The 15,569-nt window shown below is 47.7% G+C and overlaps 1 protein-coding gene across 8 annotated transcripts in view; it reads left to right on the forward strand.

Moving 5' to 3' along the window:
- Positions 1 to 14,551, forward strand: part of LOC116953484 (proton-coupled amino acid transporter 1-like) — a 31,800-nt gene extending 17,249 nt beyond the window's left edge. For 4 of the 8 annotated variants that reach the window (XM_032973729.2, XM_032973731.2, XM_076075185.1 and 1 more), the window contains exons 2-11: positions 4,439 to 4,598; positions 5,564 to 5,654; positions 6,111 to 6,199; positions 7,150 to 7,245; positions 7,779 to 7,863; positions 8,851 to 9,069; positions 10,318 to 10,416; positions 11,475 to 11,644; positions 12,167 to 12,336; positions 12,939 to 14,551. In XM_032973729.2, the coding sequence (XP_032829620.1) occupies positions 4,439 to 4,598; positions 5,564 to 5,654; positions 6,111 to 6,199; positions 7,150 to 7,245; positions 7,779 to 7,863; positions 8,851 to 9,069; positions 10,318 to 10,416; positions 11,475 to 11,644; positions 12,167 to 12,336; positions 12,939 to 13,294 (1,535 nt within the window). In that variant the 3' untranslated portion in view covers positions 13,295 to 14,551. The remainder of the gene's footprint in view (positions 1 to 4,438; positions 4,599 to 5,563; positions 5,655 to 6,110; positions 6,200 to 7,149; positions 7,246 to 7,778; positions 7,864 to 8,850; positions 9,070 to 10,317; positions 10,417 to 11,474; positions 11,645 to 12,166; positions 12,337 to 12,938) is intronic. The other 4 variants (XM_076075184.1, XM_032973732.2, XM_032973728.2 and 1 more) reach the window with 1 other exon arrangement.
- The last annotated feature ends 1,018 nt before the right edge of the window (positions 14,552 to 15,569 follow it).

Genomic DNA, 15,569 nt, shown 5'->3' on the forward strand with positions numbered 1-15,569 from the left:
AGATTTCGGTAAACAATAATAATTTTTCCAATAATAACCGTGAATGCATTGTTATTATTTAAATTATTTGTATTTATCTTTACTTGTAGTGACTATAGAACCTTAATGTTACCTGGACAACTCGGTTGGAAGTAGTTTGGAATCCTAAATCTATGTTGGATTCGTCGAGAAACTATGGATCTCCATTTTCCATAATTACTCTCAATACGTTCTCTATGTCAAGAAAGGTTTTGCTCTTTAAATATATAAATTTCTTTCCCAAGTCAAGCTATGTCCCAGTTAATTCCCGAAGTTCTGTCTCAAATTATACAAAGTTTGATTTGTTTAGTTCAGAGTCCACATGTCGTGTGTAGCAATGGTCGAATACAAGAAGGCGTCTTATCCGTAACTCGTGATTACCAGCAGCCCCGGTTCCTTTACCTTTCTAGCTGGCTTCGCTTCTTGTTGGAACCAGAGTTCGGGGGAAACGTGGTGTATGTGCAACGGTCTTGAGATGGGTTATCTTGTGTAGGTGCAATGTGCCGGTGTAACCCACTCGCCCGTTCTCGTGAGCTCTTCAGCCTCGGCTGTAACTCACAGGATTGTTTTAATGGCCTGCCTTGACAGTGGGGCCCTGGTGCCGCCTGGATTGTTCCCTTTCTTTAAGTCTCGAGGGTGATCTTGACCACACTTTACCGTGTTGGCCAATGCGGCTTGGTGAAGATAGCTACCTGAATCCAGGCAGTTGCTCATAGTTAAACTGGATTCCCAAGTACAGCGAGATATGTGTTTCAGTCCCAGTGAGTGCATTGCTTTGTATTTTCGTTTACCGTGGCATTTAATTTTCCAAGTCCTGAAAATTGGACTTTGTAAAAACATTTGAGTTGACCGAAATGCAATAAACGGTGTTTATAGGCCGTGACGGAGGGCTGACTGGGTTGCCGTGATGACGCGATGTTACCTCTCCCTCGCCTAGTATGGAGGAGGTTGTGGGTACGATCTCGACCCTGACGCCTGTATCATTTAGAGTTAGCATGTTTTCCTCGTGGTCGCGTGGATTTTTTTACTTCACAAACCCTGGGATGTCAGCAAATATATATATATCTGCGGGACTCAATGTTATTGACCTCTCTTACCCATCATCAGTCAATGAAAACTCAACTAAAACTAAACTTTTTTTTTATTTCACCAGGTAAGGCCCACTGAGCTGTATAGCTCTTTTTCAGAAGCCACCTGGCCACAAATGATAACTCAACGAAGTGGCTCATCATATGGAAATGCATAGCGAACAAATATTCTAAACGCATAAATTTCGATTTAAAGCTTTCGTGACTGCAAGGATTCATCTTCTTTGGTTCTTTCGGTAAAGTCACGTAGAATGAGAATAAAATAATAAATTGATAAAATAAAATAACACAATAAAATTCTCACGACGTTTCGGCCACAACACAAGCAGCCTTCATCAGGTGAAGGGACTAGACTGTCTGGAGGGACAGCGCTGGAGCGAAAAAGCCACGCTCAGATCGTGACCTTTAAGCTGTGTGAGAAGAAACAAAGCGCCTTGACAAAGGAATTAGCATAGAATTTAGCAATGCTAAATTTATCAATTTATTATTTTATTCTCATTCTACGTGACTTTACCAAAAGAACCAAAGAATATTCTAAACGCTTGTTTCTGAATGTGAAAGGGAAACACCGGGGCACGCGGAGAAAAATCCACGTGACCACGGGGAGAGAGAAAGACATGCAAACTCAAACCTGTCGACCCCTTAACAGTACCTACCTTATTACAGACCAATTCAGACTTTATTCGTCACCCCATGCCCTTATAAATCGTAATGTTCATCCTACAAAGTTCCATCACAAGGGAGAAACACAAACAAATAGACACAACAATACGGGTGAACCAGATGGGTTGACATCAATGCATACTCCTTATGTATGTGCCAGGGTTGGGATCGAACCTACGACCTCCTGTATACCAAGGGAAGTAGTTAACATCTCGCCACCGTAGCCCCATAATATCTGTACGATGTAGCATCTGTACCGTCGCAGGACGCTGATGAAATAGAGGCTAACATAAATAAATCAAATCTATCATCTATCTGCCTGCTGTTAGATACATGGATTGCAACTGTAGGCATTGAGGTGTATATATAGAATTGTGCGAGTGTTTTTTAAAAGCTGACAGGCTTACTGGGCGTGCTAAATCGATACATGACAGTCGATATGAGCTCGTTTCATGTCAATACCTTGGTCATTTTTATCTCGCCATAGCTGAACATAATCTGCCACCGATGAAGTAATAAAATGTGAATGTGTATTTTTTCGTAAGTTATTCATTAGCATGGGGTTGCATAACGTTAACGCAAAGTGACGCCGTATAACATAAGCAGAGTTTCTGCAATCTCTTACATAATCGCGACAAGTGTGGTAATTGAACCTCTCCGATGCTCCTCTCCCTGTAAGAATTTGGCTCCACACAAGGTCTCCCCCATGGGTCTCACCGTTTCCACACCTCTCAACAATCGCCTCTCAATGTCCACGCTTGTCAACTCTCACGGTGGTGGCAGTCCTCGGCACGGTTCTCACCAGACATCTGACCCACCAATGCAGTTTGATTAATTAGCAAGATTCAAGGTCATGATTTACGTATTATTGTTTTTTTCGGGCTCATTTGTACACGTTTTTTTTACGTACGTCTAGTTTATTCTGTCTCGTTCTTTTGAAAATGTAACATTTCCATGCGACACGTACCCCAGTGTGCACAGATATTAAATAATGGAGCCTTGCACGTGTGGTTTGATGTCTGTCTTGGGAGCCTGAAATAATTATTTTCAATCGATGAATCGTTACGTGTCCGGTTATTGCTCAGTTTCCGAGTTTTTGTGCTCCAGAATGACGGCAATCGAGTCGGGTGGCACCAGTGGGTTCGGGAAAATGTTGTGCGGTCGAAAAAACCGCCCGTTCAAATGTCCGGCTTCGGGTTTGGCCTTCACTTCTGCGTGGTCAATAAAATGAGCACCACTTGGGAGAGTGAACGATGGTTGTTCTGTGGACCCTGCCATAGCAGTGTGGAATTTCATCAACTGGCGCTTGAGATGAGCACCAACATGAGCGCATTTGAGTGTGAACCCACTTAAGCTGTTTTTTTTTGCTTAAACGCTTTGCGTGCTTTTTGCCTTCGACTAAAATGCGGATTGCACACTGATCCACCACCCTGTGGAGCAAACGCTGCGTGCCTGGACGCTGCAGAACCCATGCTGGAATGCCCAACCCCCCCCCCCCCCCCACTGCTCTGCGTGGCTCCAAAATATCGCGAGATATTAACGGCATAGGCGAATCAGTTGCGTGTGGCGGTCAGTCCTTAAGCCCAAATGTGATTGATCGCCAAAGATCGCGAATAATAATCATATCTACCAGTTTCCCAGAATGACATCGCATTTTGACATGCTCTCGAGTGCTACAGAGCGCGGTGATAATTATTCACAAGGAGAGAAAACACATTTTAAGATGAATACCCTTGCATGCAAAACGCCATCTAGTTTGCAAGTCAAACGTGAAGACTTTAATACATTTTTTTACGAACACAAACAAGTGTGCAAATTCAGCTGGCCAGGGTTTGACCCCATAACACTTTGAGGATGAATTTTGATTTAAAGCTTTCGTGACTGCAGTAATTCATATTTTATTGTTTCCCTTCAACGTGACTTTACCGAAAGAGCTAAGAATATACTTTGAGGATGATGAATGTTCACCCGTTCATATTACCGTATGCTCTGTGTTATAAGACTTTCTGGAAAGTAAGATGCACCAGAAACATGTCCCCAGTGTCAATAACGTTATATAAATCTGCTCACACACACAGTTACCAGATTATAAGACAAACCCCCCAACCTTTGCTTTAAAATACAGGAAAAATGTTATCATCCAGAGAATACGGTAAATAAATGTATAAAGTACCAATCGAAAATAAAGTAACTTCAGCATTTGCTTTGGCTTATGTGAGCCCTTGTATGGCCACTGTCATAACTTAGGCCACTGTTTAGCAATCAACTACGCCGAAAGTAAATGGTGTGTACATGAATTCCGCGGTTGGCAAGTCTGCAGTTGGCGAGAGATGGCTGGGCTGTAAAGAAATTACAATTTTTTTTAAAATATTTTTTTCTAAATAAAAAATGTCATTAAAAAAATATAGTGGTGCAAGTGCCTAACTGTGCTTATTGTTTTGGGCACACGTTGCTCGCGTCCGCAATTCGCCTCAATGCGTCGTCATTGCCGAGGAGGTTCGCCGGTTGAAACGGGCGACGGGCCAACTCCACGGGCACCAATTGCCTGGTGGTCCACGTGGACCACCAGGCTTTGCTGCGTCGCGCTTCATGAGCCTGGCATGGAGGGAGGTTGTTGTCGTAAGCAGCCACCAAGGGTGGCCGTGGTCTGTTGGGTTGTGTCGCATCAGAACGTGAAGCCTTGAGTCCCCTGCTCCAGGATGTGTACGGAGCCACAAACGTTTCGGAGGGGGATCTTCCCGGCCTGGACTCGGACTCGCCCGGAATGGACTCCGATGATGGAGTCGGTGAGGGCTCGGGGCTCGGCAATCGTGGAGAGCACACCACCACGTACGTCGCCACGCGCACCCCAACACGACACAGTCGACTCGCTCGTTGCGCGGTGAACGGGGGTTGTGGTGGCGCACGCCCGCGGTCCGGCACTGGGTGCTTCACGTAGATTTGTGAGACTCGCAAACTCACTGGGCCGCAGTTTGGCTGCACGGTAAGTCTTCGCTTGGCGCGCGTTCCTCGCAACTGTAACGCGGTTCTTCCATTTGGGAACACTTTTCGCGCAACGTGGAATGAGCACCGTTATAACGTGGTATCTGAGCAGCCGACAACGAACTACTTTCGTGAGCTGCGCGGCTGAGCTGTATGATACAGTACGCAGAATGGTACAGTAACGCGGCGGGCGTACCCTCAGTTCTTTGTCCGCATGCGTAGTAGTACATCGTATTTCGCCAAACTTTATCGTTACATTATTTATTGGGGAAAACGTTTCCGCTTCACGCGTTTTTCGCTTAATTGCGGCACTTTTAAGGAATGCATCTACTGTGTCGAACGAGGACTGGGTTTGTGAGCCTGCCTGTTTGGCCTTCTGAGTGTCATCTCGAGCGAACTGCTCCACCTGTCGGAGCGAACGCTCGATTTGCTGCTGCAGAGTGCAGATCAGTCAATCAATATTTATTTTACATGCTAATATCTCCCTCAATAAAGTAGCCATCGGTGCACATTACAGCAGAACGGGAACGGTCCCGGTGAATAGAGCTGCAGCATTGAATAAAGAAACCCATCACGCTCTCGGCGGCTAACACCGACAGCACTGCTCGACAGTAATGGTTGATATGCACGGTAAATTTTATCCAGCCTAGAGGAGGCCGAATTCTAAACTTTCAATCCATCGGCATGAGCCAACAGATTTAACGTTTAATTTTCGCCCGCTTACAAACTCCCATGCAGTATCATAAAACATTTTTCCACGTGACAGGCAGATGTCTCGAGTGACCCCGCTACTCTGTGTGTCCGCTGGCCAGGTTTGCTCAGACGCTGCTGCACTTCCTCAAGGGGAATGTGGGAACTGGCCTGCTGGGCCTCCCGCTCGCCGTGAAACACGCTGGGCTTGTGGTAAGGATTCACATCGTGCGCACGCACGTGTGTGTGTATGTATGTGTGTCAGCAAGCCTTCGACACTTCACGTGGCCTCAAAGTGCACCTGGCCTGTCACTTAGTGGCGAATGGCGGGTTTGGTATGTGCGTATGCATTGGGAGCGGTAGTGTAGCGGTTAGCGCGTTGCACTACGAATCTAGCAACCCGAGAACGATTCCCGCGCATAGTCCACACCGGTGACCATTATCTGAACCGGTCCTGGGCTTCCCTTAGATCGACTCAGCCTCAAATGAGTACTTGGTGCGATGTGTAAACGTCGTCACTAGGGGGACAAAGGCGGTCGGGCGTTCTGCTAGGCACCCACCCCCTCGTGTGCCGTTCCGGCCTTCATAGGTGCTCGCTAACAACACTTTCCCCAACAGTTTGTTAATGCTATACAGGGGATCTTTGTCTTTGTGTATCCTTATCTATAGGTGGGACCCGTGTGTCTCGTGGTGATGGCGATTGTTGCTGTCGACTGCATGCTGACCCTCGTGAGGTGCAGCCACTACCTGTGCAGAAAGTAAGCCGAGCATCATGAAACAATCCCACCCCCTCGTGGGCATCTGCCAATCCCTGCAATGCGTTAAGCGTCAAAGTGGTCGTTTCGACCCTGAGAGGCACAGAGAATGGCTCTCGTTCATTATCCCCTCGCCACGAATCCTGCTGCGCACGGTGGCCAGGAGAGCCGCAAACTAAGCAACTATCAGCCGATCCCATGTGATTTTTTTTTTATGATTGCTAAAGAGGAAATCAATCGCAGTTCACATTGCAGCCTCTACAGCGTCTTTCGAAATCGGGTCCTCGTTCCGCATTGCACCGTTAAAGGATCTGCGGGGGGGGTGGGGGGTAGGGGAATGCAGCTCACTTGCGGTCCTTTTAACACACGATGAGTTCTACATGACAATGTAAACTACAGTCATGTGACGTCACCAACATGTGAAGTTACCAGTGTGACGTTTACTTGAATTGTTACCTTTGTATGGGGAGTCCCCGTACCCTCTTCATCTGTGCAGCAACCCCACCCTCCAAACCTTAGCCCAGTGCCGGATTAAGCTAGTGCGGGGCCTGTAGCATATGTTATAAAGGGGCCCTAAATAAATAAACGCAAATATTAAAACACACATTTTTAACTTGCATAGTAAAGTAATCGTATTTTTTCATTTGCTATACAGCCAGATAATACGACAAATCGCTTAGCTTAAACACCCAATCGTTCATAAAAGTTGAAGGCAGTATAGTACTATAGTAATAGTGCAGAATCACTGAAACGGAATTGATAGCTTGAAAGCATTTAGCGCGGGGCCCTTGAAAGTGCGGGGCCCGTAGCATATGCTACTTTTGCTACTAAAATAATCCGGCACTGCCTTAGCCATATTGCCTTGAAAAAATGTGGTGTAGTGTGTGTGTGTCGTGATTGGTAATTGGCCGGCGCGTCTGCATCGTCATTGTGTTTGTGTGTGTGTGCTCTAGGCTGAAGCGTCCAACCCTGTGTTATGGAGGCACTGTCATGCATGCTATGGAGGTCTCCAACTTCACCTGGCTAAATTCTAAAGGATCTTGGGGAAAGTAAGATGATTTTAGTAATTCTTTTTCGTATTTTTGGTTCAAAGAATATATAACTCTTGACTTGTAGCTTTCCAAAGCCTTGAGCATTAGTTCTGCATTCTACAGTGTTAATCAACAGACTGTGCACTTTGAAAACATGTTATTTGGTGTACGTTAGTCGGCAACAAGTCAACTTGATGAATATAGAACAATATGTTATTATTCTTAAGCGCCTAATCTCTGCCTGTTATGTGACAAAAGTGTTTTGTGATACTGCAGAAAGTTTGTAAAACGCGCTAAAATTAAATGGCGTTAAACCCGTTGGCTCATTGCTAATGGATTTAAAGTTAAGTATTCGGCCTACTCTAGGCTGCGTACAATCTCCCGTGCGAATTAATGTCGACCATTGCTCTCGATGTTAGCCGCTCAGGACGTGACAGGTTTCTTTACTCAATCCTGTCGCTCCCTGCCCCTGGTACTGTTCCCGTTCTGCTGTGATGTGCACTGACGCCTTCGTTCCAACCCAACGCTGGGTGTTTGTGTCTCGACGGCAGGAACGTGATCAGCCTCTTTCTCATCACCACTCAGCTGGGCTTCTGCTGTGTTTATTTCGTCTTCATGGCGGACAACATCAAGCAGGTAGTCACTCGCGATCAGCCTAATTTTTTGTTTGTGGCGCAGGGCAATTAGGGACCTGGACCAGCACTTAGAAAGGTTAAGGATGTTGCCCCACCTCGCCCATGCTCTGTTTGCCTCCGTGCTCTTGGTCGTGTTTTGTTTTGTATATCCGTGGTGTTTTCGTACATTTTTTCTAATGTGATTTTTTTTTGTTTTAGGGGGGGGGATTTCAACTCTTTCCCGTTCCGTACGTGTACGTACTGTCATCAGTTTTTCTTCCAATTTGCTTCACATGCAAAAAAAAGTCTTTACTACCATCACATGATCATACCTGTCAACCCCCTTATCAGTGCCCTACCTTATTACAGACCAATTCAGACCTCATTGGTCACCCCCTGCCCTTATAAATCTCAACGTTCATCCTACAAAGCCCGTATTAAAACGGCTGTACTCCATATGGACCTGTAAACTCTATTTCCCTGTACAAGAATACAGGTACACCGTATGGGTTGATGGGTATGCATAATGCTTATCATGTGGTTCATGCAAACGCTTTGTTTAATGAGTCCTGCATTATAACAGTCTATGATGAGCATATTGTAGGTATGTGGTACCATACATATTATGCCATATTTACCTAGTGTTCAACTTTGAATTTCTGTCGACAAAGACGGTCACTGCATCGCGCGCTTTCAGATGCGCTTTCCTGCGGCCGTCTGGAACGCTCTTCCTTCTAATATGAGGAAGCCACTGGAGCTATGCACTTTTACATAGAGATTTAAAATTCATTTCTTTAGAATAGCTTTTTGTATTTAGTTTGTTCTTCTTCCCGCACCTCCGATTAGCACGGTTTGCTACGTACGGTGCGAAAGAAGCTCAGCATACCATAGGTGGTGTCTATTTGCTTGCTTGCTATTAACTGTCAAAATGTAAAAACGAAGGTGACAAAATAATCTCTCCTCTCTCCCTCCCTCCCTCCCCCATCACGCCCCCCACCACCTCCGCCAGGTGGTGGAGCAGCGAACCAACGGCACCAGCGAGTCCGCGGGCGAAGAAGGCGCGCCGGGAGGCTTCGCGATGGACAAGCGCCTGTACATGCTGTGCCTGCTGCCCTTCATCATCTTGCTGTCGTTCGTGAAGAACCTGCGCTGGCTGGCTCCCTTCTCTGCCCTGGCCAACGTGTGCATGCTGACCAGCATCATCATTATCTACTACTACATGTCGACGGTGCGCCTCTCTCCAGGGGCCCGGTAGCCTCCGCTTCCATGACGAGGGATGCGGCCGTCGTGCCTGTGGGGGTGGAGGGGGGGAGAAAGAGAGAGAAAGAAAAAAATACATTATTTCTGATTTCCTGGTCGCTCGCCAGAAGGCGCTTGACGCAGTTTCAGGCGAAGTGTCGCGTATCCGAGTTCTACATCGGGCCACGCGAATTGTCCTTCAATTTAGCCGCGAGATGAAACAACATCGTAATTGGCGAATCGGTAAAAACGCTTGTGCGCGTGACGATTTAATTTGTTTCGCTGTGGTCGGGCGGTGGAGGGGCTCCTGACACAAATTAAGCCGCGCCTCCGATTAGCGTGGTTGGCAACGTGCGGTGCGAAAGAAGTTCAACACACATAAAAGTCAGATTGTCACTCGGCCTAACCCAAACATCAACTCCTATCATAATACTGGCTTTGGAAACCTACGTGTTTAAATATGTACCAATTCACTCTTCAACAGGTTCTTTAAAACATTATTTTATTTAATCATCCCTCACAATAGTATCTTGTTGAGTGCACACTCGTGCCAAGAGGGAAGGAAGGGTTCGGGTTATGGCTGGTGCCCTCAAGGGAGCCTCAGTACACAAGTGTGGTGAGTGGTGCATATGGTATAAGACGAAACTAACATCTCGCATTAATAAAAGTGCCTGTCACCTATGAATGTGCTTGTCACCACATATGTCCTACTGGACATCTGTGAAAAAGAGCTTTATAGCTCATCGGATTCCTCCAATACAAATAAATATTCTGATTCTGAAAAGCCCCGCTGAGTCGCAAGATAATTTTTTAAGTAGGGTGCTGCATTGAAAGTGGTATATGGTAAGAAAGATGAAGGAGAGTAGCTAGAGAAAACCCATACATTCGAGGCGATATCATTAAAGCTTACATAGATTCAATAATCCATTGCTGTAATCTCGTGGTCACTTCGCAGCCGAAGTCTGAATCTCTTGGTATTCGCTGGCAGTGTTCCATCCCAAGTACCAGCAGGCCAAAAAAACATCCTGCTTAGCTTCGGAGATGTGACGAGACTGCGAACATTAAGGCCGATCTGGTTTTAGGCACCGATTCGTGGCGCTCGGCGGTGCAGTGTGTTGAACGGCGTGGTTGGTGTCTTTGTAATATGAACGCGCACACGTGTGAATACCGGACACGCTGCTGCTGTTGCATTAACCGCGACGGCTCGTGCCGATCCCGCGTCTGGTCTTTACCACAGAACATTCCGAAAAAACTTGATGTCAAGTACGTGGGAGAGGCCAACGCTCTCCCCCTCTTCTTCGGAATGGCCATCTTTGCCTTTGAAGGCATCGGTGTGGTAAGTCTACGCATCGGACACTCCGGACGATGCACAGTCTGTGGAAACGTGGCAAGCATTGTGTGTGTGTGTGTGCGAGCGAGCGAGCTGACCTCACCATTCCATCTCTGTGGTGGCTGTTTGTCTGGGCCGTGTTGTGCCCCTTTAGCTTACATTCCATCATTGGTCTTGACCATCGGACATCGTCCCTTTCTCGCGATGTCCTGCCCCGAGCCCACTGGCTGGCTTTTCTTAACCGTCATCGTGAAGTCTCCAATTTATGCTTGTTGTCCGATCCGTGTTTCCCCTTGGTCGTTCTCTCAGTGTGATCTTCCGCCGTGTGTTTTGATCACTGACACGGCTGAGAAATGTAACTAATCCGGGAGATATCATGGCGTGAGCATCCAAATCTCTGATTGATCCCGTAACAGCCCGGGTAAAATCCGCGTGTGGCTGGTGATAGAAGGGTTCTCTTACCAACCCATTCGATGTTGGCTCGGCCTAGTCGGGCTGAGTGGGTACGGGAGCCCAACTCACGATCAGGCCAGCATACTCCCCAGTGGTGATGGAAACGTGACATGAATCTCCTGCTGGCGTGATCCCTTACAACAGCGCTTAAAGTGGTCCTCTTTGCTTGTTTTCTCGATAATTGTCTTTGTAAAATGGACATTGATTTGTAATTGTTAACATCTAGGTCAAATCTGATTGGTTGTTCCTGGGATGTCATGACCACCCTATTGAAGAAGCCGGGTTGGATGACGTCGTTATCTGACTTCCTGATGTACGGCCAAAATACGCTTGGCACAGTTTCGAGCGAAGCGTCGTGTCCTAATTGCTAAATTTGTTGTGAGAATCGTACCTCTACTTGCCGAAGAGCTGACGCAACAAAGATTGGCACGCTCAACACTTGTACGCGTGACACTTTCATTTGTTTGGCTATGTCGGGTGGTGGAGGGTCTCGCGACATAAATCCGGCCAGATCGTTACGTGGCGTCACCCAAAATTTCAATTGCGAATGGAATGTATTGCCTGCGAAAACCTACGCGTTAAATTGTTGCCTCCCTGTCGTGCTGCTGCAGGTACTGCCGCTGGAGAACCGGATGCGGGATCCTGGCTCGTTCAAGCTGCTGCTCGGCATGGGAATGCTGGTGGTGACCTTGCTCTACTTGTCGCTTGGCACTCTGGGATACGTGTGCTTTGGTTCCAAAGTGATGCCCAGCGTGACCCTAAACCTGCCCATCTCCAATGGGTACTTTCATCTTGTTTGCTTTTTCCCCAGGAAAGCCCTCGCAGAGTCTCAAGACTCTCTTTCAGTTTTCGCAGCAGGGGAGTACTGTTGCTGCTGCTGCATGTAATCCCAGTTGAGTAATTTGCAGGTAGTGTTTCAGCATTGGGTTGTTTTGGCCAACACCGGTTACGTAGTTTTGTTTAGCCAGAGAACCCGGAAAAAACCAATGCAGAACAGTGTATGTGCGTATGTTGAACTTATTTCGCACCATACATAGCCAACCGTGCTAATCGGAGGTGCGGGGGGAAGGACAACAAACTCAACACAAAATGCAGTACTTAAGAAATTAGTTTTCAATATAGATTTAAAAGTGCATAGCTCTAGTGGGAGAACACAAAAACTCCACGTGGAAAGGTTCCCGAGCCGGGATTCAAACCCAGGCCCATCTTGCCGTGCGGCACAAGCGTTTACCACTGCAGCCACCCCCCGCCGCATGTGTTTCGAGTGACGGACGGAGAAATTGTCCCCGTGCGTGCGCGTCAGGCTGTACGAGTCGGTGAAGATCCTCTTCTCCCTGGGAATCTTCGTGAGCTACGGGGTGCAGTTCTACGTGGCGGCCGAGATCATCGCTCCCTTCTTCGTGGCCAAAGTCCCGCGGCGCTGGCAGCTGTCCGTGGACTTGCTGTGCCGAGCCGTGCTCGTGTGCATCACATGTACGTTCCGCACATCAAAATCGGTATCGGCGCGCGTGTAAAACTCTCCATGCAAGCCTGGGGAGCACCGGGGAACCGTACGCTTTATTGAAGGCCGACTAGGGCTTCCCAATACCTATAGCGGGCAACCACACGTTAACACTCACTCGTATTTAAAGGTTACGGATTTTCTATTTTGAAGGATAACTTTTGGATCTTTTTTTGAGCTTTGCATATTTTCGGGTCGTTGCATTGCGTAGGAATTGAATGTCTTTTGTGCGAACAAAAGTGACATCACCCGGTACCACGTTACACCACTTCTCGTGACATTACTTCCGAATCGATCCTAAACCATTTTTTTCGAGATAATCCGACATTTATTTTAGAATTGTTTTATATATATATAAATCCTAAAAGTAAGAAAACATCCCCGACGCACACCATGTGAACATTTTTTTAAATGTAGAAAGGCCAAAGATGTGAACCACAGACTACTGCTGCTGCTGCTGTTCAACCCGTGTCGTGTCAGTCGATTGCATCGCGAATTGCGCGCCCTGCGATGCGCGCACGTGGCCGCGGGCGTTGAGGATGTGGCTCGTCCCGCCGTGCGCTGCGTCACCCAGGTGCCCTCGCCATGCTCATCCCCAAGCTCGACCTCGTGATCGCCCTGGTGGGATCCATCAGCAGCTCGGCGCTCGCCCTCATCATTCCGCCCCTCCTGGAGATCGTCACCTTCTGGCCGGAATGGCGACGTCAGGGCGGCGCGGGCCGTGGGGAGGACACGGAGCAGTCCACCGCGGAGCTCAAGTCAGCCATGAGGCCCTGGCAGTACTGGCTGGTGATCGGTAAAAACTGCGTCGTCAGCTTTGTTGGCTTCGCAGGTTTCGTCGCCGGAACGTACGTGTCCATCGTGGAAATAGTCGCCCCAGAACCGCTGCCCATTCCGGGTAACTTCTCGAGGCATCTCCACGTCCTGTGAATGGCATCGAGACTCCCCCCCCCTCCCCCCACACCTCCCCCCTCACCCCCCTCACCCCCCCCCCCTTTGGCTTTTTTTTTTCCTCTCGGCAAATATTTTCGACTCGCGCGAGCGACAGACGCTCAGGTCTCTCTTGTTCCCCCCTCTCGACTTGGAGTACCTTATTGCCATATGCAAATTTGTAAACTTTGAATTGAGATGTACATTAGGCGTACAGGGGGTGCAGTTCAGTTGTTTTGCGTCACGAGGTCCGGTCGCTGGGATGGTCCGCTGGAATGTTCTGCAGTTTGTTTTTAGAATAAAAGTGCAGCAAAGGGACGAATTCGCAGCATGATTATGGCTTCGTTGTGCAACAGAGAAAATATATACGGAGGGCTTTTGCCTGTGATACCAGGCAGTGTGTACATACGAAAATTAAAAGCAAATTGTCACTACAGTAAAAATCACCGATTGTAAATGTTCATCTGGAATGTTGTGAAATTGTACAAGTGCGACTCATGACACGAGCAGGAGTTCACGTTGGGAAACCGGATGAATTGACGCCGTTCACATTTCGGCTGCAGGTTAGCAACGTGCCTGTAGGTGGTGGTGGTTGTGGTACGAGAAATCTGCAGGTCTTTGGAATGTCCGTGTGCGTGCCAATTTCCAGCCAACTCGCAGATCCTCTTGAAAGCAACAGGGCCACCAAAGCTCCCATAACGTTGGCCGTCCCGAAATAGATTTTTTAAGATTTGCGTAAAACAGTCAAAACTACGCATTGGTATTACTGCGGCCCCCGGGGTGTCATTTTGAACCGTCGACGCCATCAGTGGGAGAGGTTGAGCATCAATAGTTTGGCCCATTATTTCATGAAGTTACTTGCAATGTGGTGCTGTTATATATGGGGCTAACTGACGCTTGTTACGGAGTGCCAACATTGCACAGTATTGCAGGCGTGCGCGAAGCGCATGTCCCTGTGTGGACCAACGTGGAGACATCCTCCACGCCTAGTACAACTTTGGATCGCATTGGTAAATTTGTATTGGAATAGTTTAACTTATTCTGTCTACGTTGTGTGCAACTTATAAATGTAACTCGGTAATTTGCACTAATTATTTCTCGGTTCACCGCACGATGCACTGTGTTGTTGCGAGTGCCAGTACCTCTCCTGCTTTATTAAGTGTAGTGGTGATGATCCTTATGGGTTATTATTTTTTAACCACAATTTGTCAGAACGGTGTTATTTTTTAATGATTTATAAAAATGCTTTACCCCTTTCGCAGCGTTGAGTGGGAGTCTCTTTATATGCAACGTGCATCAACACGCACACACGGCGACTCGTGGCACGGCCCAACTCGCTACCGGGCCAGCACGGTGGCGCAGAGCCGCGCTCAGGTGCCGTAACGGCGGGCGTTGGTGTTGCGTTCTGAAACAGGTGCCCCGTAAGGAACAGCGCAGAAAGTAGGTCGCTCACCTAGCCAGTGACAGGGACGAAAAATCGGCCCGGGCATTTGTAAACACACCGGCCCAATTTCGGGCTACGGGCGATACAATGTTTTTTTTAAATGTCCTGTACGACAGACTGTGTTGTAGTAAACTACTAGTAGCTAGATGTTGCGATGTGACGATGTTATTAGCGGTATTTTTTTGCCGTGCGATCCTCATTGGCCCATTTGGGGCTGGGTCCAAAAAACAATTGGGGCCGGTGAGGACGAATGTTTGGGGCTGCCGAATGTGTGGGGGCTTAATGCCAGCTGGGAGCGTAAATAAGCAATTAAGCGTGCACATTAGACGTGATCTTGTTTTTTTTTTACTCTGATCACATTTACAATTTCCCCACACAGACCAGCCCGCCGGCCCTCAGAATGGACCGGCCCACCGGACATTTGCCCGGACTGCTGCCCTATGGCCAGTCCGGGCGTCAAGCTATCATTGCACAAGGTTGTTTTTCACTCGTCGATGGATTCTCTGCAGCAGGCTCTCAAATTTCCTTCTTGGCATTGGAAAAAAAAAAGAGACTTGACAGGTATTTGACTAAACATCTAATGCAGGCCGGATGCTGCTGTGGCGTGATGTTTAGCACACAGCACCTACAAAGCTGGTTTTGCCAGTTTGATTCCATCTCTCGCCGCGGTACTTGGGACAATGGGCAGCTTTCTTTATTCCACGCCTTTGGACACCCTTAACAGTTACAAATGGGTTCATCGCCAGCCCCTCCGGTCACAGCCAAATGCTGTGACCGGAGGGGCTGTGTCGAGCTGCCTCGAGTGAAGGAACTTCCACCAGCAGATATTAA

The sequence above is a fragment of the Petromyzon marinus genome, chromosome 52 (assembly GCF_048934315.1).
Source record: "Petromyzon marinus isolate PM22_M1 ecotype Great Lakes invasive population chromosome 52, UKy_Petmar_22M1.pri1.0, whole genome shotgun sequence".
Lineage (NCBI taxonomy): Eukaryota > Metazoa > Chordata > Hyperoartia > Petromyzontiformes > Petromyzontidae > Petromyzon > Petromyzon marinus.